Raw genomic sequence first — 24933 nt, 5'->3', positions numbered from 1 at the left:
GCGGAGCAGACGCGCGCCCGCCGGCCGCAGAGACCCTGATGTGCACTAGCCACATGAAAGCCCATGCGATGGAGAGCAGACAAGGGGTAAAAAACCCGATAATTACGACTGCTGTGCTCTTTGCCTAGACAGAGACGCTTCAGGGCAGACCCTGCAAGGGAAGAAGAAACGACACAAGACCACAGGGTTAGGCAGGACAGCACACACGGGGGACAAGCCACCACACTCTAAGCACAAGTCATCAGTGTGCAAGGAAGAGCAAAGGCCAGCGCTTCAGAGAGGGGACCAGCCACCTGGGCTAACTGGGCGGCCCCGAGTCAGTGTGCGGGTTCACGTGAGCTTCGCCGAGGGGCGGAGGTGCAGGGCCAGGCCCCAAGCTTCAGGTAGAAGTGAGTGTGTCTCTAAAAGCGTATTCAAAAAAGAAAAAAAGAAAAAAAGAAAAAAAAAACAAAAAACAAAAAACAAAAAAGCAAAGCACACCAGTTGGTTTTCAAACAAAAGGCTTCTGGAGCCCCACTGATTGAGGCAAAAAACACACTAAAAGTCAGCCAGGAGAGCTCAGTGGAGCCCTCCGGCTCTGCCTGCCCCATAGGCCCATGGGAGATTTGTTTTCCAAGTGCAAAAAGATACATTGTTTTGCAGGTTTGAGGCCAATCCCAGATCCCAGGCGGCTGCCATGACCAGACCAGTGGTGCACGTCAAGGGGAAAGTACAGGGGTCCTATCTGGGGAGGTGGAAAGCAGGGCTGGCCCCAATTTCCTGCACTGCTGCTGCCTCATCTGGTATCCCAAGTCCACTGGGACAGGGAGAGGCTCGTCACTCTGCCTCCACTAAGCATCAGGCCCTGCAGTCCTGCAGGCTGTCTGTGCCGCCCAGCACATCCTGACGGTCAGTGCCCACCTGGAGGGCAGACGAGCTGGCCCTTCAGGGAGCCGGGCAGGCACAGTTCGGGCGTCCCCAAGGTCACTCAGCAAGGCTGTGCTATCAGAGAGGGTCAGAAAGGGTCGGCGCTCCTGCCCCAGCCCCTCACCTGAGCAGGACGCCCCCCACCCCCCCACACTCCCTGAGGAGCTGCCTTGCACCCTTGCCAGGGAAGGCAGGTTGTCACCCCTGTGTTTGAGAAGAGAGGACAAAGGTCAGCCCAGGCTCCAAATGAATTGTTCTTCTAGTTCAAATGGGAGATGATGTTCTGTTGGGGTCTGTAATGTGCAAATAACGACGAAGGGGCCAGGCAGGAGTGGTTCAGACCAGTCGTCTCTCAGTGGGAGCTCTGCAGGGCCTTTGCTGGCCTGTGTCCTGACATGGAATCCCACTGGGAGCACCAGGCCCTTTGGGGGCTCCGTGGCACTTGGGTCCCAGGCTCTGACTGTGCAGGGCACCAGGTGAGGCACAGACTTGCCCATCCAGACCCTGGGGCCTCAGCAGGTCCCATACAGACGGCCCAAGGACATGGGATCAGCCAGCCAGCCAGCCAGCTCCCCGCAGCCTGACAGCAGCGGGTTCTTTCGGGGCTGATTCCCGCCATCCTCTCAATGAACAACGGGAGCTGCCTGCTGGGAACCACCAGAGAAGCCTGGGCCTGTGGTCAAGGGCCCCAGAGGTGGGGCCACCGGCCACCATGCTCACAGCTGGAGAGCAACAACTGGCCCACAGAGGTCTGCACACCCTCACTGGGCACGGCCCACAGGGAGCACAGACACTCCCTGCCCTCAGTGAACCTCTAATCAGAAACTGACTCCACACTAAGGTCATGCTGTCCCGTGCAGTGCAGAGCTGCAGCTGAGCACGGATGTGTCTGGTGACGAGCCCTCACTCATGCCACAGCCCTGCCCAGCCTCGGGGGGGGTCCCCTGGACCTCCTCCCTAGTGCCTGTGCCCTGCCCTTGATGCCCACACGCAGATGGCTGATGAATACACCTCCACCGAGCCCCGCTCAGCTCCCTCCACACCGGCGTATACACTGCACTCCTGCCTGGGCCGCTGGGCTACAAGGCAGCAGTGCAAGGGCACCAGGATGCACAGGACCCACAAGAAACCCTCACGCGGCAGGAGGTCTCCCCTGCAGGACTTCTGTCCTTAGCCAAGGCCTTGGGAAGAGCCGGCTTGAGGCCCAGAACTACCTGGGGAAGCCTCCACCTGGGCAGGGGTGCAGGTGGAGAGCCATGTGGCCAGCTGTTGGGAAATGTTCTCCCAGGCTGGGAAAGGGCCGGGGGGTCTCTGGAAGGGACACACAAGCTGCTTCTGGTGTGGATGGCCAGCCCTGCCAGGCACCGCCACCATCCTGACCCTCGCCTGGCTGCCAGGAAGATGCCAGAAATGCAAGGTTCTCTGCCACCGACAGACTGCTGGAGGTGTGGACCGGGCCTCGGGGCCCTCAGCACACTTGCCACAGCCTTCAAATACTGAGGAGGCTCACGAGGGGCTCCAGGGGCAGTGGCCTTGGCGCAGACCAGCCGGGGGCCTCCCCGCTCGCCCCTTGATGAGAGGCACGCCTCCAGCCGGTTGGGCTCACCCTGCACCGTGGTATTAGACACTCGGTCCTGGCACCAGCACCATATAAGCTGCCAGCACCAAAATGCCACTGGTTTCTTTTTAACAAGCCATCAAGTCCTCCCAGCGCCGAGCGAAGTGCCAAAATGAGTCCGTGAAGCATGAAATGGGAGGCGTCCCTGCTCTGCCCTGCCCTGCCCTGCATGACTGCCCCAAGGACAGCCTAGCCTGGGTGTCCGAAGGCTGTCTCCCACACCCACTGCAGCGGGTCCCCACAGGGAGGGTCCAGGACAGCACAGGGCGAGGGCAGGGCCTGGGCAGCCTTCCCAGGGGCCGCAGGGACAGAGCCGCTGCCGCACGGATGGCAGGCTGATGGCGCGCGAGAAGGCGCATCCGAGGCTCGCTGTGCAGACGCCCTGGAGCTGTCGGCGCCTGTGTCTCGGCAGGAGCTGGGGCGGGGGGTGGTGTCTGACGCCGCGCCCCCCAAATCCCAAAACGTGGGCCCCAAGTTGCCCTAAGCCCTCCCATCGGCCCCAAGGAGGGGTCTGTGCCCAGGGCCTCACCCTGTCTGCGCTCCGTGGGGGCCGGCCCTGCCCTCCCAACAGCGGGCCTGTCCGGGTGCCCACCCCAAGGAGGCACCCAGGCTTTGTTTGTCCTTTGCACGTTCTTCCTCCCAGGCCCAGCCGCCTTTCCTGCATGGGGTCCCCTCCTGGCGGCCTGCAGCTGCCTGGGGCTCCACCCCTGCTCGTCTCTGACCCGGCCTGGGTGCCCTCAGGGACTCTGCACATCACAGAACTGTTACAGTCTTGTAACTTAACACAGACTGTTTTCCCGGAGCCGTGCAAGGCCATGCACACAAGGCCTCTGGCCTTCTCTAGCTGCAAGCTGCACCAACTGCACCCACACCCTGCGGCTACAGCCCCCCCTTGCTGCTGGCCTGGATCCCGGATGCCCAGACCCCAGAGTGGGCCCACCTCGGGGTCTTCCCACAGCCCTGCCCTGAATGCCCTTCTCTCTGCCACGTCTCGGCCCTTGGGGCTGTGACCAGGCTTTCCTGGGTGCCTGCGCATCCTCGGGCCTCTTGAGCTCCCCAGTCAGCAAGAAAGCAGGCGACTGGCTCCCGGAGAGGCCGCGGGCTGGGCAGACCCCGGCGCACACGGCCTGGAGGGTGCGTCTTCACACACCCTTAGGCCACACGTCTGCAGGGGACACAATCTGCCGCATGCTTTCCTGACCAGCAACCTCAGAGCCCGTGGGGGGCCACGCTGTGGCCACGGTAACCAAGAGCTCGGCCGAGTCGTGCTTGCAAAGGGCCATTATGGAAATGGCGATGTCAGGGGGTGCACAGCCCCGGGGCAGACGAGGCCACCAGGCCAGCACACACCACCACCCAAACTCAGCGCCCCCGGGCCAGGCGCCCTGGCTGCCACCAAGCCCTGCCTTACACGTTCCTTTCCTCTTGGCCACAGAGACAGAAGTAAAGCCTAAACCACTCGTCCCTGCGGTGCCTCCCATTTTTTTTTTTTTTTTTTAATCTTGGAGTAACAACAGTAAAACAAGCGAAGACCCCTGAACAAGAATGCAGAATCACACGGGTACAGACGCGGAGCAGGGGCCTGAGAGGAGCACACGGTGCCTGGCCGCTCGCACCTCTTCACCCCACGCACCCCAGGGAAAGCACCACCTGCTCGAAGTACCCCCCTTCCTGCGCCCCTTCCCGCGCCTGACCAGAGCCGTTCCCAGCAGCGATGCAACCGCCCATCTGACCGCGAGATGCCTGGAGACCCAGGTGCCCTCCCCCCATCGTCCCCAGGAGACAGCCACGCGCTCTCGGGCAGAACAGGACCGGCGAGTGACCCAGGGAGCGGGAAGCGCTCAGACCTCCCCCCTCCCCCCAGCTCAGCAGCTAACCAGCGGCTCAGCTGGGACACCTGTTAGGAGACGAGGACCACTGGACAGTCCCTGGGAATCGCTGTGGTTCTGTGCCTCTGACCTCTGCTCCCTGGGGGAGGGTGACATGGCCCCTCTGATGGGGATGGATGTCCACTGTGGACGTGGCCTCAGGTCCCGACAAACACAATGTATCTTTATTGTACCAGCAAAAAGCCACGTGCCCCAAACCAGCATTTCCAACCCAATTGAGCAAAGCTTAATTTTGGTGTTAAACAAAAACCTGAAAACCCCACAGCTTTGGATTCATTTTCCAATCGTTCTGAGGGAGGAAATAACTTTGGATGGCCCTGAGCAGGTGCGCCCTTCCTGGACAGGAATCCTGGGTGCCAGCAGGACATCCCAGGAATCTGAGGGCCACCGGGGCTGAGGTTTGGTTGAGCAGAGCTCGGAGGAGCTGCGTGACTGACTTCGTGTCAGGTCTGTGAGGTGAGAGCGGTTCACCAAGTAAAGTGCTCCAGCTAGAGACCAGGAGGGGCTGGGCCAGAGGGAGAGCCAGCGTGGAGGCTGGGACTTTCCAGGACACCGAGAGGTTCCCCAGGTGCCCAGAGAGCAGGGAGGGGTGGGGTGTCCTAGCTGGAGCACCTTCTCTCAGCCTTTCCACATGCAGGGAGCGGGCGTGGGGTAACGGTGCTGAGTGCTGCGGCCCTTGTACAGAAGTCACACCCTCCAGTGACCTTCTAGAACTGTCTCAGCTCGCTACGTGCAAGTCTTCAGAACCCAGACGCGTGTGAGACACACCATGCGTCTAGAGAAGGCCAGGGCTGTCTTTGTCACTGGAACTGGGGACAGTGGACGTGTGTATGCGCCACAATTGCAACAGAAATAAAACTACGTCCAACGTAAAAAATACAAAATTAAACAAATGGGTGAGGAGAAAACCGCAGAGCGCTTTGGGGGCCTGCGGGGGGGGCAGGGTGCCTGAGGCTGGGGGCGGGCGAGCCGCTGCACATGCTTCTGGCCCCGGGCGTGAGCTGAGTGCATGCGCCGGCCATTCTGGGCCAGGAGGGCGGGTGTGGGCAGGGCTCTGCGCTTGGTGTTAAACAGGTGGCTGCAGTGGGCAGGGGAGGCATCCTACAGAATGTGCGGAAGGTGATGAAGACAGGGAGGGCCAGGAGGTGATAAAATACGAAGAACAAATACAGACAGATGGACACAGACACGGGTCCACTGAGGAATCGAGCGCGAGGTTTGCTACTAGACTTATAGGTCAGTCTCTCAGACGTTGGGTGGTAAACCGTCCAGCCTGCAAATGAATATAGAGGGAAGAAAACAAAGAGACAGGCATCAAGTACAGTCTCTGGATTCGTGCTACACACCACCAGCCACATCAGCCTCGTCACTTAGCATCCACGGCTGCACCTAGCCCAGCCCGGAGGACCACAGCCGCCGACCACGTAATGGAGAGGAGGCACCGCTGGAGCACAGGAGAAGCGGACCCTGGGAGGGCGTGCGGGGCGGGCGGGGGCGGGCGCCGTCAGCGGTCCCCACGACTTCTCTGGACAGAGATGGTGGGGATGGAGCCCCTCCTCGCGCGGCTGCTGCGCCCACGGACGAGGTGACGAACACTTCCTCCTCAAGGCAAACCCCCAGCTCGGGAGCCGAGCCCTCACATCCCCCTAGCCGTCCCTCCGGACACAAGGCCCCGTGTTTAGCGGGCAGCCGGGCCAGCGCCTGGGGACCGGCGCAGAGCACACGGCCGACGCCTCGTCTGCCAGGCGGTCCTGGCGCCTTCCCCGGGGCGGCTCTAGCAAAGCACGCCTCCCTCAGACCCACACACAGCCAGACTCGGGGACGGGTGGGCCACCCACTCTCTTTATTCAGAGGCTACATCTACCGGTTTTTCCTCCCGATGCTGTGGGCAGCCTCTGCAGCTGCTCTCGCCCCCTCACTCCACGGGGGCCCTGCGCGGCTAGCACATGCTCGGAGACGGGCAAGCTGGGAATCACCTGGGCCGTGCGCTCCGCCTCCGTCAGTGGCTAAGCCGGAGCAGATGTCTGCAGACAGGGAGGCCCGCATGGAGCAAGGCTGCTGGGTCTGAACTGCCTTCCCACACGGGTCTGAAGCTGCCGCGGGCCCTGCCCCGGCTTGGGCAGGGTCCTTAGCAGGAGGGGCTCTGCTGCAGTCTGACAAGTGACCTGGGGGAGGGGGGGAGAAGGGGTGACAGGCACAGTGAGGCGCTGCGGGTCAGACCAGCCAGCGCGGAGTGCGTCTGTCCTCCCTGCTCGTTGCTGGGTGACCTTGGGGAAGCGGAGTCCCTGCAGGCAAAGGGCACGTGGCCTGGCAGCCTGAGTGCAGGTGTCAGGAAATTCGAGACCGGTCGCCCACGCCGTGCCAGGCGTATGGTGTGCCACTGCGGTGCTAGGACCGCAGCACGTCTGGAGAGGCACACCTGGGTTCAGGAGGCCTGTGACGGACCTGCTCACTCTAACTAGTTTCCAGTTTGCTTTAGGAATCCTCCTGGAAATCACATAATCTGTGTAACCTGCAGTTCCCGGACGCGTACCCTGCGGGATCCCCGTGACACCGAAAGGGCAGCTTGCAGCCGGCTTCCCACCCGGCACGCTGGGGGATTCCAGCTCATTTGGTCTCCGCCGCAGAGTGCGGGGGTCAGCGTGCACCCTCTGTGCACCCCCAGCCCCCGTCCCAGAAAGGCATCTGCTCTACTCCCCACTTTCAGCAGGTGACAGGTGCCTGAAAAATGGCCAGAGGAAGCAGCCCAGACCCAGGCAGCGCCCTGCAGGGAGCAGGCAGGCAAGAGACCTGAGCCACCGCCTCCCTCGCACCGGGCAGCCCCCAGGCGGCTGAGAGCTGCGAGCAGCCCCAACTCACGAGGGGCCGACAGCCTGGACCGTCACACCTGCAAAGGCTTCCCGGCCCCCATGAAGGGAGATCCAAGAAGTGCTCTTCCAGGGGTGGGCGCCTGCCCCGCCGCCCGCGCAGCTCTGGTGCTAGCCCCAGCCCAGCGGACAGCTGGGAGGGCACAGACCTGTGCTGGAGGCCACGACCTTGAGCTGCTGCACCAGCGGGTTGAGCAGCTTCCCTGCCTTCAGCTTGCTCTTGCTCTTTCTCCTGCGGCCGGCGGGAGGGGCCGTGTGGAAGAGGCCCAGGTTGGGGGGCAGCGGCTTGCCCAGGCGGCAGTACAGAGCCTCGATCTCCTGCTTTTGCTGGCTTTGCAGCTCCGAGATCTCCTTCAGGTGCCTGCAGGAGGGAAGGGAGGGTGGTGGGCATCCTGGTCATTCCCAACAGAGGCTGTCCACCAGAGCCCTGGGCAGGCAGGCAGGGCGTGAGGGGCGGGGTGCACAGCCGCAGGGCCGACGGGCCAGGACGGCTCCGAGGCAACAGGTGCATTCAAGACTTGCAGTCTTTATCTGCACCAAGAGGGCCCCGCTGGGGGTCTCCCGCATACACACACCTGACGACACTGAGAGCAAGAGGAAGAGCCTCAGGAGATTCAAGTTCTCATGACACTGCCGCTTTTAGTGGTTGGGGAGTTCACATCTACACTCACAATACACACCCTACAAACCCCAGTGAAGAGAAAAACAACCAGAACTGAAAGGCTGCCTCAGCCCTTCCAGCAAAGCGTCCTTCCTCTGAGTGAGGGAACCACAGGAGAGAGGCATCGCAGATGAGGCCATGCCCCCGTGAGCAAGTATCAGCCAGGGTCCTGCCAGGGTGGCACTCGGCACAGGCAATACCACCCCCTGGATACATGGCTATGAAGACCCAGGTGCAATTACTGACTGTGGGCGAGGGAAGTTGCTAGAACAAGCCAGAGAAGGGGACCCACTGGCCCAGCCCACAGCCACCATGCTCGCCTGCCCACTCGCCCGCCTAAAAACCCTGGGCCTGATGCCAGCCCCTCAGATGTGTCTGATGGGCCTGGCTGCCCTGGTCAGGGGGCTCAGCCCCTTAGCCACACCCAGGGCCCATCTTCTCAGTGCGTGGTTGGGAAACAGGGGTTTCTCGTGGCTGGACCACAGGAAGGAAATTCTGATTTCACTCTGCTATCCTCAATGCCTGCCAGACTTTAGGAAGATGATTCTAAAGAGCAGATTGCCTTTTGCATCAGATTCGCCTCTGATGGGGTGATATTTTGAGGTGAAATTGCTGAGGGGGAGAGGGATGGCGGGTCACCCAGAGCACTTGACTCAGGAGGACCTAGGGGAGACCCCCACTCGGACGCTCCTGTCTGTGGGGCTGCGGCAGGCATCTCAAAGCGCAGGGTTCCTGGGGCTCTAAGAACCACAAGTGCCCCCCAGCCCGGGGCCGGGCACCAGTGTCCCCCACGGTGCCCACAGGGTCTGAGCAAGCAAGGCTACCTTCTATCAGGTGCCATCAGCTCTCCTCAATTCAGGTACAGACTCTCCCTGCCCCCTCCTAAATGGTCTCCCCTTTCCACTGGGATCCATGCCCCTCCAGCAGGCAAGAGCCTGGACTTATTGCTGACAGCCCTGCTTCCTCAGAACCCCCCCCCAAACCTTTCCTTTGATGCAACTCTGGATCTGGTCCCACCCCCACCTCCAGGCCCTGCGCCCTGGGAGCCGGCGGCAGCTGCCCCCAGCCCCTCCCCCAACCCTCCCCAGCGCCTCTCTTGGCTGCCCCCCCCTTGTTGCTGTGGACCGCAGACTCCCAGGGCGACCACCCCCGGAGTGAGAGTGTACAGATGAGCCCCTCACCCCCCGACGCCCCACAAGGACATCCATCCCTGGACTGAGCACCTCCTGCCTCCGAGTCCAGTGCCTGCTCTATGCCAGGGCTCAGCGGCTGACTGCCCGGGACACCAGGAGGAGGGGTTACGAGCACCTGGCAAGTGCCCTAGGGCTGGTCCTGACACAGTGGCTGGGACAGGTTGGAGGGAGGCTGGAGTGCAGGGCCGGCGCGGGGGGAAAGCAGTAACAGCACTTCTGCACAGCGTCCCCAACACAGCGGGGCAAGTCACACTTGCTAGGGGAGAGTGCCAGCCCACCGAGGGCCACCACGAGAGACCAGGGGCCAGATCAAGCCGCGGCAGGGCTCTCGCCTCTGCCCTGTCCCCAGCACAGGCAGCCCCAGGTGGACACAGTGGGGTACCCAGCTTCAGCGGCGGACACTTCCCCGAGCCGCCCCCGGTGCCTGCTTCTCAGGACCTACTTCTCCCGAAGACTCTGCAGCTCCTTCCTGATGTCTGCATCCTCAATCTCCGAGTCGTTGTCGCTGCTGATGTAGGATGACTGGGAGTGGAAGGAGGTCACGCTGATGGTGGGCACCTTCACGCCCACCCTGCTGGGTGTCTCCGGCCCCGGGGAGCCGGCCCGCGAGGACCTGTGCAGGAAGGCGGTAGCCTTCTTCACCAAGTCGCTGGCCACGCCGCCGCCGCTGGGCAGGGAGGCGTGCTTCTGCACGGGGGGCCTCCTGCGTGGACACTCATCCCCAGAGTCGCTGGACACCGGCTCACCCGCGCCGACCTCGATGGACGAGGCTGTCTGCGCCCGCCGCACAGCCAGCTTCACATCGGGGCTGTGGGGGGCCTCCTTCAGGTACACGTCTGGGGGTGCCGAGTACCGCAGGCTGTGGGGGGGGCCCAGGGTCCACTCGTCCTGCGTGCTGACCACCGAGAACCGGCCCACGGTTTTGGCTGGCGAGCTGCTGTCCTGCTGCCCTGGATGCTTCCGGGGGGACTCTGAGGCGAGAATGCCCTGCACCTGGGGGTGGCCGGTCTGGCCGTCTTCTGTCAATGTCCCCAGGCTGCTCAGTGTGGGCTGGGCTGAGGGCTCCCCAGGGAGCCCACCGCTGTGGTCTGCAGGCTCCAGATGTGCAGGGAAGGCAGGCGCAGGGACATCCTTGAGAAGGCGTGGAAAGGGAAAGCTCTCACCACGCACCAGCAGAGAGGAAACCCCACCGCCCAGCTGGGCGTCCCAGAGAACACTCCTTACCTGGGGAGCACTGGGAGCTGTGGGCAAGCCTGAGGCTGTCACTTGGCTCAAAGATGATTCTGCTGTAGGAAGGTCAAAATCATTACTCGGGTTAGTGTGGAGGGCAAGGGCAGGAAGAGGTGCCCTCGAGCTGAATCCGATCAGTGAGACGGCAGGCCGCCCCCCGCCCAAGGGGAACCTGCAGTGTCTGTGCTCAGCAACTAGGAAAACTAAAAAATACTCCAGGATGTGCTATGCCCCCTTTTATCTTAGGAGACCCCCAATAACTTGGGGAAAGGAGGGTTCAGCCCATCACTACTCAGGTCCCCGGAGGCACCTGCTCGAGAACCTCGGGTACTGCCACGCCCTCTACACATCCGATGGCCATCACCTATCCCTTCTAACCCCTGATCGGGGCCATCTGCGTCACAGGTCATCTCTACATACCTGAGACCTCCGCCCTGTCTCACCTGCGGGCTTCCCTGACATGATATCTCTGCGGATAAAAGGGTCTCAGGAGGTCCTGCATCAACAGCACCAGTTCCTCACCCTGCTGCTCCAGTGTCTGGGGAAGGACCCTGTCATCTGAGGCTGTCTCTGCCTCCCCATCTACAGAGTGTAGACACGGCGGGGTATTTCTGACCCCCTTTCCCAGGACTGCTGAGTGACAGAGCAGAAGGAGCTGACGTGTGGGAGACTGGGTGAGCTGAGACCCGCACACAGCAAACGACAGCCACGGGCAGGCAGGGGCTGCGTGTCAGCCCGTGGCCAGACGGACATGCTTGGAGCAGGGGTGACAGCCTCCGGCAAGGTTTGGGGGCTGTCCCTGCACAGATTCCTGGGGAGACCTAGACCCAAGTGGCACACACCCCTCACCCACAGGCAATGCCTGACGCCCATCCTTACCTACTCCCGGCAGTGGGGACCAGCCAACCCGTCTTTGTACAGCTCCAGGGACAGGGGGGTTCACGGTCAACTACACCCCCTCTCTTTCTGGACGGCTCCGACCTCCAGAAACGTTTACCTTTTCCAAACTAGAATCTGTTTCCTTAGAGCTGCCCCACATTCCGGCACTCGGGGAGGAGCGGATTTGGGAGTGGCTACAGCACCGACGTCCCCGGTGCTGCAGGAGGGGCCCAGAGTGCATTTCTGGTGCACCGAAGTCAGAAGATGAAGCAGGCACTCCTCGTACCTTCCAGCACGTTCCTGCTTTACCACCTGACCCTCACTTTCCCAGGGAAACGGCACATGTTACAGCTTCCGACCCCACTGCTGGCTGTCCCCCGCCCTCTACGGTGTGACACCCAAGCATGCGGCATCCAGGGGTCTGACCAGATCGCGCAGGCCACTCCCCTCACTGCACATGGGCCTCATCTGCCTCGGACACACACCCAGGGGCCTCAAGAGGTCAGCTGGATCCCTGTCTTGCTGATCTTCCAAGGACTTGCAGGCCAAGAAGAAACCCCACACCTTAGAAGACCAGACCAGTGCCCTTGGGCTGAGACACAGGTGTTCCCACAGAGAGGGGACCCTCAGAGGAAGCCCCGATTCAGGAACTCGATGGCCCCAGCCTGACCATTTCCACAGACCTGCGGGAAGCCCCCAGCCCCAGCCCTGCGCTCTGCCAAAAGGGCCTTCAACACCTTGTAACCTTCTCAATAACAGGGGGCTGGGGGTACCTGCCAGAGCGCTTTGAGAGCACGGCAGCTGACAGCCCTGATCACACGCCGACACCCAGCCATCCAGGCTTTCACCCACTTCTACGGAGAACTTTCTCACCTTGGGGCATGAGCATGTCACGGTTTGTTAGGACACAGTGGGCTTTAACCTACACCTCACAACGGGCTCCTGCTATGTCTGAGTCCCACCCAAGATGCTATGGGGATGAAGGATGGAGATGCAGCATGTTCCGGAGCAAGGAAGGCTGGTGGCACCTGGTGGGCACTGGGGTTCTGACGGGTGACCTGGGGCTCATTACCTGTCACTGGCGAGGACCCAGCCTGGTCCAGCGCAGCCCCCAGCCCCGGAGCTGTTTCTGACTTTCCCAGCTGGAGGAAGAAACAGAAAGGGCCACGAGTCTCGCCTGCTGACCTCTGCAGGCTTTAACCTACACCTCACCAACGGATCTCCTGTATGAAAGCCGGGCTCCTCTCCGGGCCGCCCCAAGCAGAGCCCATCCAGGCCAGGTCGCAACCCTGCACACACATCCCAGTTCCCCAAATGAGCCACTCTGGCAACACACGCACGGGGTGGGCCTCTGAGAATGGGACAGTCAGGGCCAAGAGCGGCAGCTCTGCGTGCCTAGGGAGCCCGCCACCCCGGGGGGGCCAGGACTCACCACAGGCTGGGGCTCCAGGGTCAAGTCTCGGTCCCCCACCTCCACAGGGGTCCCAGCCGAGGCTGAGGAGGTGGGCATGTGCTCCTGGTAAAGCAGAGTTCGGAGCTTCTCGTCCAGGCTCTTGATGGTGCTGTCCACAAAGCCCACCCTGGGGGGCGGCCCCTCCCCATCTGACTCCAAGGCAGAGGGTGGCTGGGGGGGCACGGTGGGCCCCAGGGGGGGGCTGGGGAGCTGGGGGGTGGCTAAGCTGATGGCCCCCACCACAGGGGGGAGCGGGGGTAGGGGCTGGCCCAGGGCAGGCTGAGGGGTCCCACTGGGGGCACTGGGTGCAGGGGCCGGAGCCCGCAAGGGCTCGCCCTGGGCAGTGGCCTCCCTGGCTGAGGCAGGCTCTCCCAAACCTGTGGGGTAGCGGGGGGCCTCCAGAGGTGGGGCACAAGGCCCTGCGCCCGCACCCAGAGGCTGTGCAGCAAGCTGGGTGTCTCGAGTCTCTGCCAGTGGCTGGGGGGTCTCGCGCTCACTGGCTGTCCCTTGAGAGGTCCCTGGACCCCCTGCCTGCAAAGCAGTCCCCATTGCTGGCTCTGACTTGGGGCTGGCAGCTGCTGCAGCCGTGTCCTGGGGCAGAGCAGTCACAGGAGGGGAGGGTGGCACCAAAGGGGCTGGGGCACCACCAGGGATGTCCCTGGGGCCTGCTTGGCTCAGAGGCTGCGGACTTGCTGGGAAGCTGGACTTTTCCTTTAAGGACAGCTGGTCTTTACAGGGCGCGGTATCTAGAAGAAACAGGAGAAATGCCTCTGTACCAGCCTACTGTGGTCCTATTTACCTGGCACGTCTCTGGCCAGAAAGATGCCTTCTACGACCTGCAGGCCCCGCACACTGGCTTTCCGCCCTTGTCTCCAACGCACCACACGGGGGCTGCCCCTGCCTGAGATGCCTTCCAAGGTCCGGCAGCAGCCTGGCTTCTCTCTTCAGGCCTCCGTCCCACCACTGTCCCCTCGGCGGCATAGGCATGCCCACCCCCTTCCCTTCGCTTTTCCTGCAGCACTTGGCCATCAGGCATAACCCGCTTCTCCGAGCCCCCACCTGCTAGGGGAGCTACGTGAAACGCGGCTCTGCTCTCCTTTCCACTGGCCCATCCCACGGCGTCATAAAATGAACTAATCAAAGCAAGGTGTCCCCGCAGTGAGGCCCACACACTCCCCTGCCCCAGAGTGAGCAGGAACGTCCCACCAACAGGCTCTGATGAAGTCAGAAGCACACAACACCCGCGCCCTACGAGGGGCTGGGAAGGGATCGTCGGGAGGAACCCTGGGAACCAGGCGATGGAACACGGCTCTGCGGCCTCCGGCCCAGGGCCTCCCCGAGCCTGGGAACATCCAGAGGACGTAGGAGGTCCTGTTTCCCAAACCAACTAGTCCTTTGAGCCTACTTTACTTAAAACTACCTAAAACAAAAAATGAGTAGCTTACAAAGACCGAGTGGGGAGGGGGAGCGTGGAGATCCCCTGCCCCGGACTCACGTTGCCCCTCCCCGAGCAGGTCACAGAACTCCACATCTGGTCTTTACAGCATCGCCACGTAAACATGTGCTCTGAACACCACAGCTCGGTTCTGCCTGATTTTGAATACCGCGTCCACGGGCCCGTGTTTCTTCTTTCCTGTCTGGCTTCTCTCTCACCACCGCGTCCTCCACCGCATCCGGGAGGCGCACCCACGTTGCGCGTCTGCATAGTTGCACTCCCTGCCGCTCCCACGCCTCTCGAGCCATCGAGGTGCTGGCATGACCTGCCTGCTGCCCGTCTGGGACACGACTGACGCACGCGCGTGAGCGTGCCTGGGCACATCTGCTGGGCATACACCCCACACGGGGCTGCTGGGTCGGGGGGCTGCAGCCTATGGGAGAGGGTACCCACGCCGCCCCCAGGGCGGCCTCTGTGCTCCCGCTCCCCCACGTCGTCCTGAGGTGTGTAATAGCACCTAACGTGATTTCGTTGTTTGTTTTATTGTGGTGGGAACACTCAACACACGGTCAACCCTCTCAGCAAAATTTTAGGTGTGAGGTACGGCACCAGGTCTGCAGGCTTGGTGCTGTGCGGCAGTCTCGACAGCTCATCCATCCCGCACAACGGACACTCCATCCCTTGAACGGCACCCCCCCCCCCCCCGCCCTTCCGCTCTGCTTCCATGAGTTCCTGGGGGCCTGGGGGCCCTGTCAGCGTCAGCAGTGTTTGTCTATTTGGGACCGACTGATCTCACTTAGCATAATGTCCCCAAGGTTCAACCACGTTGTTCCCAAACGGCAGGATTGTCTTCTTCGAGGATAAACACTATGCCCTTGTAAGTAGCTGCCACATTTCATTCATCCACCCACGGAACATTTAGGCTGTTTCCATATCCCGGCTACCGTGAGTGGTGCCGCAGCGAACGCGAGGGTGCAGACATCTCTGCGATACTGATGTCATGCCCCGTGGCTATGCACCCAGAAGGATTCCTGGATCAGAGGGTAGCTCTGCTTTTAACTTCCCGCGGAACCTCCATACTGTTTTCTCCAGAGTGGCAGCACCGGCCTGCATTCCCACCAAGAGCGCACGAGGGCTCCCCTTTCTCCACATCCTCACCAATACCTATCTTTTTCTGTTTTTTATATTAGCCGTCCTGACAGGCACTCAGTGATATCTCTGTGCTTTTCGTTTGCATCTCCCTGGGAACAAATTAAACTGAGCACCTCTTGGGTTAATCTGGATTAACGTCCACGTTAATCCTGTCCACGTCCCTTGCCTGTTTTTCTGTAGAGGTGTCATGCTTTCCTTTTTGATTGACAGGAGTTCTGTATGTGTGCTGGATAAGAACATTTCGCTGCTTACACGTATTGTAAATATCTTCTCTCACACTGCAATTTGCCTATTTGCTCGATTAGTCTTTTAGTGAACAATACTTACCAATTTTAATGTAATCAAATGTAACCAAACTTTTAGCCAGTCTTTCCTTTAGCAGTTTTTGCGAAGATGTTCTCCTATGTCACTTGTACATTGAGATTCACAATCCACTTGTAATGAGTTTTACAGTATGAGGTTAGAAGCAAGGATTATTCTCCCAGTGTGGAGAGCCCATAGTTCCAACTCTCTGTTTTGTTTTTAAAGAGTTTTTTTTTTAGATAGAGACAGAGGATGAGTTGGGGGAAGGGCAGAGGGAGAGGGACCAGCAGACGCCCCACCAAGCGCAGAGCCCACCTCAGGGCTGGATCCCAGGACCCTGAGCTCACAACCTTTTCCGACTGTGCCACCCAGGTCCCCCAACTCTCTCTTTTTGTTTTAAAGACCATTCTGTCCTCACCGCTCAGCAGTCAGACTGTTCTTGTCAGTCGAGGCGGGCGTGCCTCTAGATGCTTTTACTCCATTGCTCAATGTACTCCTCTTCCAGTGCCACAGTGTTTCCACAGTTGTGGGTTTACGTAATTAGTCCCGACACTTGATAGAACCATTTCCTTCCTCTAAGACAGTATCTTGGTTTTTCCTGGCCTTTGCGTTTCCACAAATACTACATAATCAGCTTGTCAATGCCCATAAAATACTGTTACAATTTTAACTGGGACCACAATGAATCTATAAATCCATTTGGGGAGAAGTAATGTGTTTACAATATTGAGTCTTCTAATCCATGAAACTGATATATATCTTTTCATTCATTTCTTTTTAAGTTTCTCTCAATGTTTAAAAGGTTTGGAGTATAATGGACTTATTTTTTGTTAGATCCATCTCTATTTGATGTTTGGTATTATGTCAGCACAAATGGGAATTTCTCTAAATTTCACTTTCTAACTATTGCTGGTATAGAAAAATAACTTTTATTTAGCTAACTCACAAAACTCAATTTTAATTTGTAAGTTTTAATTTCCAATTATGTGCCATATAGTCACTTTGTCAATAAATAATGATTTATTTCTTCCTTTCAAATCCTGACATCTCTTTAAAGTAATAATTAAGTGCCATTAAACACAGGTAAAAAAAAAAATTATTATTACCACAAATACTATTACACAATAATTTCCACCTCAAAATGGGAACCAAGTTTTAGCAGACATATTCCTTGGGAAGAATTGTAATTTGGCCCCAAACAATAATTTCATATCAAGGGCTTCTTCGTAAAAGATCATATTGTTCTGTTCAAATGTTTAACAAAAAGTAATAATGTTAAAAGAAACATCACCTTTTATGAAACACCCATATGGAATGACACTGAAAAATCAGAATAATCATTCAGCTCTGAGCATCTATTATGGAAGCCTACCTTAAGTTGGTACCAACTCAAAAAAGCCAAAATTTACTTCGGGAAACCTTGTTTTGAGATGAATGAATTTTCTTCAAATGAAAAAATAAAGCTACTATACTATTACCGTAACACCTCCAAAAATATTTACAAAAACTGGACAGGGAACTAACTCTTAAATGTGACTGCACATTGAACTCACTTGGAGGAGCAAAAGATGACACTGGGTCCCATCTGCAGAAACTCCGATTTTACCATACGAGGCACACTTCTTCCATCCTGCTGCTTTCCTTTCTCTCTTTTCATTATTTCTTTTGCCCCTTCTGCTCTTCCTTACCCTCACTCCATGCTTCTCCTTCTTTTCCTTCCTGATGTCTTACCCCCACACTGCACTAAGCCCTCCAGGAGATACTGGAAATAAGTGGTGATAATTGATATTCTGTTGTTCTCCATCTCAAAAAGAAAACATTCAACACATCACTATTAGAAATACTTGCTGTTGCTTTTTAAATAGATACTCTTTGTCAAATTCAACGAATTCACTTTTAACCTATCTTCCTATTATCCAAAGGCACTAACAGATTTTGAATCTTATGAAATGCCTTCTTCCATCTCCGGGGATGATCACATGCTTCTCCTTAACCTGCGCCTCTGGCAGCTAGCATTCCCCTCTCTGCTTCTATGAACTTTTTTCCCCCCCCCCAGACATCATAGAGTATTTGTCTTTCTCCCTCTGGCTTATTTCACTTAGCATGATGACCTCCATGTTCATTCGCGTTGTCACAAACGGCAAGATCTCCTTGTTTTTATGGCTGAATAGTATTCCACTGTATATATTTACCACATTTTCTTTATTCATTAAAGTGTTAACACTTAGCTGGTTTCCATATCTTGGCTATTGTGAATAATGTTGCAAGGAACAAGGGGGTACAGATATCTCTTCAAGAGAGTGACTTCATTTCTTCAGATCTATACCCAGAAGTGGGATTGCAGGATCATATGGTAGTTCTACTTTTTTCAGTAACTTCCACACAATTTTCTATAATGGCTTTACCAGTGTGTATTCCCACCAGCAATATACAAGGTTTCCCTTTCTCCCCACGTCCTGGCCAACAATTGTTACCTATTGTCTTTTTGAAAATAGCCATCCTGACAGGTATGAGGCAGTATCTCATTGTGGTTTTGATTTGCATTTCCCTGACGACTAGTGATGCTGTGTACCTTTTCTTATATCTGTTGGCAATTTGTATGACTTCCCTGGAAATACATCTATTCAGATTCTTTACATATTTTAAATTGGATTGAGGGGTCTTTTGTTTTTGCTATTGAGTTGAGTTCCTTACATATTTTAGATACTAGCCCCTTACCAGACACGATTTGTAAGTATTTTCTCATTCTGTAAGATGCCTTCTCACTCTCTTTTGCTGTGCAGAAGCTTTTCAGTTTGATGTAATCCCAGTTATAATTTTTGCTTTTGTGCTTGTGTTTTTAGTGTCATATTCATTGTCAATGAGTCTTTTTCCTGTTTTCTTCTAGGAGTTTTATGATATCAGGTCTTCATCCATTTTGAGTTGATTTCTGTAAGTGGTGTAAGACGGGGGTCCAATTTCATTCTTCTACATGTAGATATCCAGGTTTCCCAGAACCGTTTATTGAAAAGACTATCCTTTCCCCATTGTGTATACTTGGCACCCTTGTCATAGATTAGTTGACCATACATTCATCTGTTATTTTTTTTAAAGATTTTATTTATTTATTTGAGAGAGTGAGAGAGCACGAGTCGGGGGGGGGCAGGGGCAGGACAAGCAGGCTCCCCGCTGAGCAGGGAGCCCGACGCGGGGCTCGATCCCAGGACCCAGGGATCACGACCTGAGCCGAAGGCAGGCGCTCAACCGACTGAGCCACCAAGCACCCTGGGAGTCTGACTCTTGATTTCAGCTCAGGTTGTGGTCTCAGGGTTGTGGAATCAAGCCCTGCATTAGGCTCTCTACACTCAGCGCAGAGTCGGCTTCAGATTCTCTTTCACCCTCCCCCCTCCAACTCGTGCTCTCCCTTCTCTCGAAATAAATAAATAAAATCTTAAAAAGATGTATGGAAGAATTCACTAGTGGTCTGGACTTTTATTTGTTGGGAGATTTCTGATTACTGATTTCATGTCCCTACAGTTATGGATCCATTCAGATTTTCTATTGTTTTCATGATTCAGCAGGCTTTGTGTGTGAGTCTAGAAATTTATCCATTTTTTCTAGGTTATCCAATATGTTAGCCTAACTGTTCATGGTAGCTTCTCATGATTCTTTGTATTACTATGGAATCAGTTGTGACGTCTCCTCTTTCAGTTCTGATCTTGAGTCCTTTTTTTCTTAGTCTAGCTAAAGGTATGTCAATGTTGTTTACTTTTTTTAAGATTTTATTTATTTATTTGACAGAGAGAGAGAGAGCGCACAGGTAGGCAGAGAGGCAGGCGGAGGGAGGGGGAGAAGCAGGCTCCCCGCTGAGCAGGGAGCCCGACGCGGGGCTCCATCCCAGGACCCCGGGATCGTGACCTGAGCCGAAGGCAGGCGCTTAGCCGACTGAGCCCCAATTTTGTTTACGTTTTTAAAAAAGCTTGCTCTTCATTTCGTTTACATGTTGTACCGTTTTTCTGGCCCCCACTTATTTCTGCACTTATCTTTCTTGTTTCCTTCCTTCTGCAAACTCTGGGCTTGGATTCCTTTTCTTTTTCTTCTTGGAGGTGTGAGGTGAGATTTTCTTGTTTCTTAACGTAGACTTTTATCACTATAAACTTTCCTCTTAAAACTGCTTTTGGCACATCTCATAAGTTTTGGTATTTTCGTTTGTCTCCAAGTATTTTATTATTTCCCTTTTCACTTCTTCTTTGACCCACTGTTTATTCAGAAGTATGTTTTTATAGTTTCCATGTATTTGTGCATTCTCCTGCTTCCCTCCTGCCACTGATTTCTAGTTTCATACCATACAGTCACAAAAGACAACAATGTGATTTCAATCCTTTTAAATTTGTTAAGATCAATTTCATGATCTAACAAATGATCTATCCTGGAGAATTTTCCACGTTTGTTAAGATTGTGTGTTCTGCTACTGTTTGAGGTGGGAAGGAGGTATTCCGTACATGCCTGTTAAGTCCATTTATAATAAAACGTCATTCCAGTCAATATTTCCTTATTGACTTTCTGATCCATCCATTGTTGAAAGTGAGGTATTTAAGTCTATACTGTCTCTATCTTTTAACTGGTGAACTTAATCCATTTACATATAATGTAATTATTGATATGTAAGGACTTACTATTGCCATCTTACTGTTTACTGGCTGTTTTATAGTTCCTTTATTCCTTTCTTCCTCTCTCGCTGTCTTCCTTTGTGATTTGACGATTTTTTGTAATGTCATGCTTTGTTTCCTTTCTCTTTATTTTGTATATTAGAGCTATTTGTGATAACTATGAGCCTTACTTTAAAAATACAGTTATAACAGTTCATTTTAAGCTGATAACTTCAATTGCATACTGAAACTCCACACTTATACTTCCCCCACACACTTTTTTGTTTTGATAACACAATATACATTTTTTATATTTTGTATCCATTAAAATTATTGTAACTGTAGTTTTTTCAATACTTTTGTCTTTTAACATTTATACTAGATTTAAGTGATTTAGACACAGCCATCATATTCTGAATGAGTATGTACTTTTACCAGTAAGTTTTATGAAACACATGAAAACATGTGTTTTCATGTTACTAGTTAGCATCCTTTTACTTCAGCTTGAAGAACTGTCCTTAGCATTTCTTGTAAGGCAGGTATAACGGTGAACTCCCTCAGCTTTTGTCTGAGAAAATCTTTATTTCCCCTTCATTCCTGAATGACAGCTTTGCCAGTATTCTTAGTCGTCAGTTTTTTACTTTCAGCACTTCAAATATATCATTCCATTCTCTCCTGGCCTACAAGGTTTCTGCTGTGAAATCTGCTGAAAGCCTTGCAGGTATCCATTTGTTTGAAATGAAGTGGGTTTCTTTTTCCCTCCTATGTCTTGCTGCTTTCAAAATTATCTCTGTCTTGATTTTTGATAGTTTAATGTGTCTTGGTGAAATCTTCTTTGGGTTGAATCTGTTTGGGGTCCTGTGAGATTCAAGTGCCTGGATGCACATATCTCTTTCTAGATTTGGGAATTTTCTTAAATAAGCTTTCTGCCCTTTCTTTCTCCTTTCTTCTGGGACTCCCACAATGCAAATATTAGTTGCTTGATGGTGCCCCATAATTCACATAGGCTTTCTTCACGTTTTTTTCATTCTTCTTTCTTTTTTCTCCTACAACTATGTAATTTCAAATGACCTGTCCTGATGTTCACGAATTCTTTCTTCTGCTTGATCAAGTTTGATATCCATGCTGTCTACTGCATTTTTTTCATTTCATTCATTGTATTCTTCAGCTCCAATATTTGGTTCTTTTCATGATTTCTGTTTCTCTACTGAACTTATCATTTTCTTCACATACTTTTTTCCTGATTTTGCTGAGTTCTTTACATGTAGTCTGTTAACCTTAAAAATAAATCTGTTGGAGCGCCTGGGTGGCTCAGTCTCTGAGCGTCTGCCTTCGGCTCAGGTCCTGGTCCCAGGGTCCTGGGATCGAGCCCCGCATCGGGCTCCCTGTTCTGTGGGGAGTCGGCTTCTCCCTCCCCCGCTCCCCCTGCTTGTGTTCCTTCTCTTGCTTTGTCTCTCTCTGTCAAATAAATAAAATCTTTAAAAATATATTTAAAAAATATATTTAAAAACATAAAACTGTCAGTTATTCTACCAGCAAAAATGGGTTTATTGGGGAGTAAGAGAGAATTGCAATCTGGCACAAGCTATGACAAAAGCATAGGCAAGTTGGGAGAACAAAAGAAGAAGCTCTTTGAGAGGAAAGGGGGGGAGGGAGGGGCTGTTGTAAACTAAAAGCCCACTGGAGTGAACTGGGAGCTGGAAGTGTAGTGGCTTCTCACTGGCTGAGCTGTGACTGCCTCTCATTGGCTGGGCTGTTGCTGGGATGGAAGAAAACTGCCTCCTCCCGTGGGAGTAGTAAAGTAGCATCCACCTGTGAGGTCCTTCTCTTCCTATTGGATCTGCAATTGACAACGAGTGCTTGGTGTGAGAGCTGCCCCTGCCAGCCTCTGAACTCCATTCTAGACGAGGTTTCCTTTTATTTTCACTTTTCTTGTAGCTCACTGAACTGCCTTAAAATAGTAAGTTTGAATCCTTTGACAATTCATACATCCTCAATCTTTGGGGTCCATTACAGGAAAAGTATCGTGTTCCTTGGTGGTGTCACGTTTCCCTGCTTGTTTCTTGTAGCCCTGTGTTGCTAACTTTGCATCTGATGAACACAGTCATCTCTTGTAGCCTTTACAGATGGGTTGTGGTGGGGGAAGACCACCTGTGAGTGGGTGCAGGATACCAGCTGTGGTGGTTCCAGCTACAGGACAGGCCCAGCAGTGTAGTCTCTGCAGATCTATCAGCCAAGGTGAGCATCAGCACAGGTGGCAGGGACCCTAAGCTAAACTGGAGGTGGCTGCAGTGGCCGTGCGGGCTGTTGAGGTCTTCAATGGTAAAGGCTGCTGGGTACCTCCGGACCTTTTTCTCCCATGGGATGCTGCAGCTAAGGTGATCCCTCCTGGGGATGGGTCCAGCTGGTGGGCACCCTCACAGAGTGGCAGCATTGGTGTCTGATGTGCAGGGGCCTATGGCCCAAATACTGAACAGGGGTCTGGAGTGCAGACACTCACAGAGGGATGATGGCTCCAGGTTCTGGCGCGCTGCCTAGCCCACAGTGATGATGGCCCCAGTGCCTCAGGTGCACGAGTGTGCAGTTGCCATAGAGCTGAAGTCTAAAGCACGGGTGCACCCAGAGCAGCCAGGGGCCTGGGATCAGCACAGGGCTGGGGAGGCAGCAGGCAGTCCTGATGTGAGGGTAGCACAAGAGAGCAGATCCTTCTGGAAAGAGGGTGCAGCAGCATCTCCTTCCCTAGGGGGTCTATGGTAGCAGTGGCCATTGGTTATGCCCATGGCAAACACTATGTCTTTTGTGAAACAGGCCACTGGGGTCTGCCAGTTAGCATATGAGTCCTCTGCTGTGAAAGCTGTGGGGAGCCCAGGTGGCCGCAGGGGCTACCAAGGTGCTCCAAGGTCCTCCCCAGAGCATGCCACGGGGGTCCATGATGGCACCCACCATGGGACTCAGAGAGCCCCACCTTCTTCTCTGATCCTAGCCGTTTCCTGATGTCTCATGTAAGCCTGCCTCCCCAGTGATCCTTTCTATGCAATAGCATTTTTGCTCCACTATGTTGCCAAAGTTTCTTTACCAGACACGTGAGCCCTCCCAAGGCTGTTTCCGTTAATGGAGAGATGTCTTAGTGTTTGTATGGGGGTACGAAGGCTGGTACCTCCTATGCTGCATCCTGCTGACATCATTCCTTCCAGTTATCCTTGGAGGGGCCTGTTTCTCTCTCTGTGGTTTTAATCTGAGCAGAGTTCTCTACTCCTTACACGAATTCCATTTGTCCTTTCCCTTTTTTCCAACAGCTATCACCTATTTTCCAACATCTGGCTGAGTTCATCCATTTGACTCTGATGAACATTTGTTGGCTGTGACAACGCAGCATCCACCTCTCCCTCATGTGGCAGGGAACAATTGTCCCTATTTCCAGCTCCAGGGATATGCACCTGTCTGTACATCCAGCCACCTGTCCACATAATTGCTTTAGAGACATGACTCCTAGTTCTGCAGAGTGGACTCTGGCCCAGAACTTGAGAATCTTTCTGAACAGAAATAATTCTCTTTTCTGCCTGTATTTGACCCTGGAAGACAACACCCTGAGCTCTTCCAGAAATCTGGCCACCACAAAGGATAAGCATGAGAGGGTTTTTAATTACTGATTTTTTAAAAAATATATTTATAGCACTTTTCAGAGTTTCTGTATCTTATGTAAGTTTGGTAAGTTATATTTCTCCAGGACATCATCCATGTTTTGAAATTTTTTGGCATGCAGTTACACATAATATATTTTCCTTTTTTTCTCAGTGTTAGTGAGACTACAGCAATTCCTGAGATTGAGCCTCGTCTTTTCTATAGTCAGTCTCACCAGGGGCACACCAATTTTATTAGACATTTCAAAGAGCCAATTTCAAGCTTTGTTAACACTCTTTTATACGTTTGTTTTATATTTTATTAATTTGTACTCTTATCTGTTGTATTTCCTCTTTATTTGGGTTTTTCTTTTTGTATCAGACATTATTGAATTTTAGCCCTTTTTCTAGTGTATGCATTCCCGCAAAATTATAGCTTTAGCCACATGCCCAAGTTTTGATTATGTAATATTTTTATTTGCATGATTTTCATGTCCTTACCAGAGTATTTTTTTAATTTCCACTATAATTTCTTCTTGGCTTCATGGGATATTTATAAGTCCATTTTCTTTATATATATAAATAAGCACAATTCTTAACTGAATAAAGAGACTTTTTAGGGATCTCTTGTTTTTGAATTCCAGCTTCTGTCCAAATGTAGTTGGAGAACATGTATTGAATGATTTTAATCCTTTGGAATTTATTGAGATTTGCTTTGTGTCCTGCATATACTAATTTAAAAATAGTCTATGTGGACTTAAAAACAAAAGTGTATTCTTCAGCCACTGGGTGTTCTACATACAGACCAATATTGCTAATTCTATTGTTAAAATCCATTATACCCTTATTGATTTCTGTCGTCCTGTTCTAAAGGCTAAAACTCGCATAACACTTGCATCTCTATTTCTTCATTTACTTCTGTTAGTTTTTGCTTTATATACGTTGAAACTATGTTATTAAAGACATACAATTATGGAATTATTCTGTCTTCCTGGAGAGCTGAACTTTTCACCATTATGTCTTTGCCTTAAAGTCTATTTTGTCTGATACAAAAAGAGCTACGCTAGCTTTCTTTAGTATTTGCATGCCGTGTTTTTTC

At 53.6% G+C, this 24933-nt stretch overlaps 2 protein-coding genes across 2 annotated transcripts in view; both read right to left on the bottom strand.

The window, feature by feature from the left end:
* The window catches only part of PTPDC1 (protein tyrosine phosphatase domain containing 1), a gene marked incomplete in the record, with an annotated part of 669594 nt that overhangs the window by 548876 nt on the left and 95785 nt on the right, over positions 1–24933 (bottom strand).
* Positions 1–24933, bottom strand: part of WNK2 (WNK lysine deficient protein kinase 2) — a 130067-nt gene that overhangs the window by 27584 nt on the left and 77550 nt on the right. The window contains exons 19-26 of the mRNA XM_088019204.1: positions 12676–13442; positions 12316–12385; positions 10359–10420; positions 9577–10265; positions 7430–7641; positions 6390–6578; positions 5588–5686; positions 107–151 (exon numbers count right to left, since the gene is read on the bottom strand). Of these exons, the coding sequence (XP_087875330.1) occupies positions 107–151; positions 5588–5686; positions 6390–6578; positions 7430–7641; positions 9577–10265; positions 10359–10420; positions 12316–12385; positions 12676–13442 (2133 nt within the window). The remainder of the gene's footprint in view (positions 1–106; positions 152–5587; positions 5687–6389; positions 6579–7429; positions 7642–9576; positions 10266–10358; positions 10421–12315; positions 12386–12675; positions 13443–24933) is intronic.

Source organism: Eumetopias jubatus, unplaced genomic scaffold (assembly GCF_037043125.1).
Source record: "Eumetopias jubatus isolate StellerSeaLion01/CBP00866 unplaced genomic scaffold, mEumJub1_p1.0 scaffold_15, whole genome shotgun sequence".
In the NCBI taxonomy this organism is placed as follows: domain Eukaryota; kingdom Metazoa; phylum Chordata; class Mammalia; order Carnivora; family Otariidae; genus Eumetopias; species Eumetopias jubatus.
The sequence above is the reverse complement of the archived record's forward strand: the minus strand, read 5'-3'. Positions and strand labels throughout refer to the sequence as shown.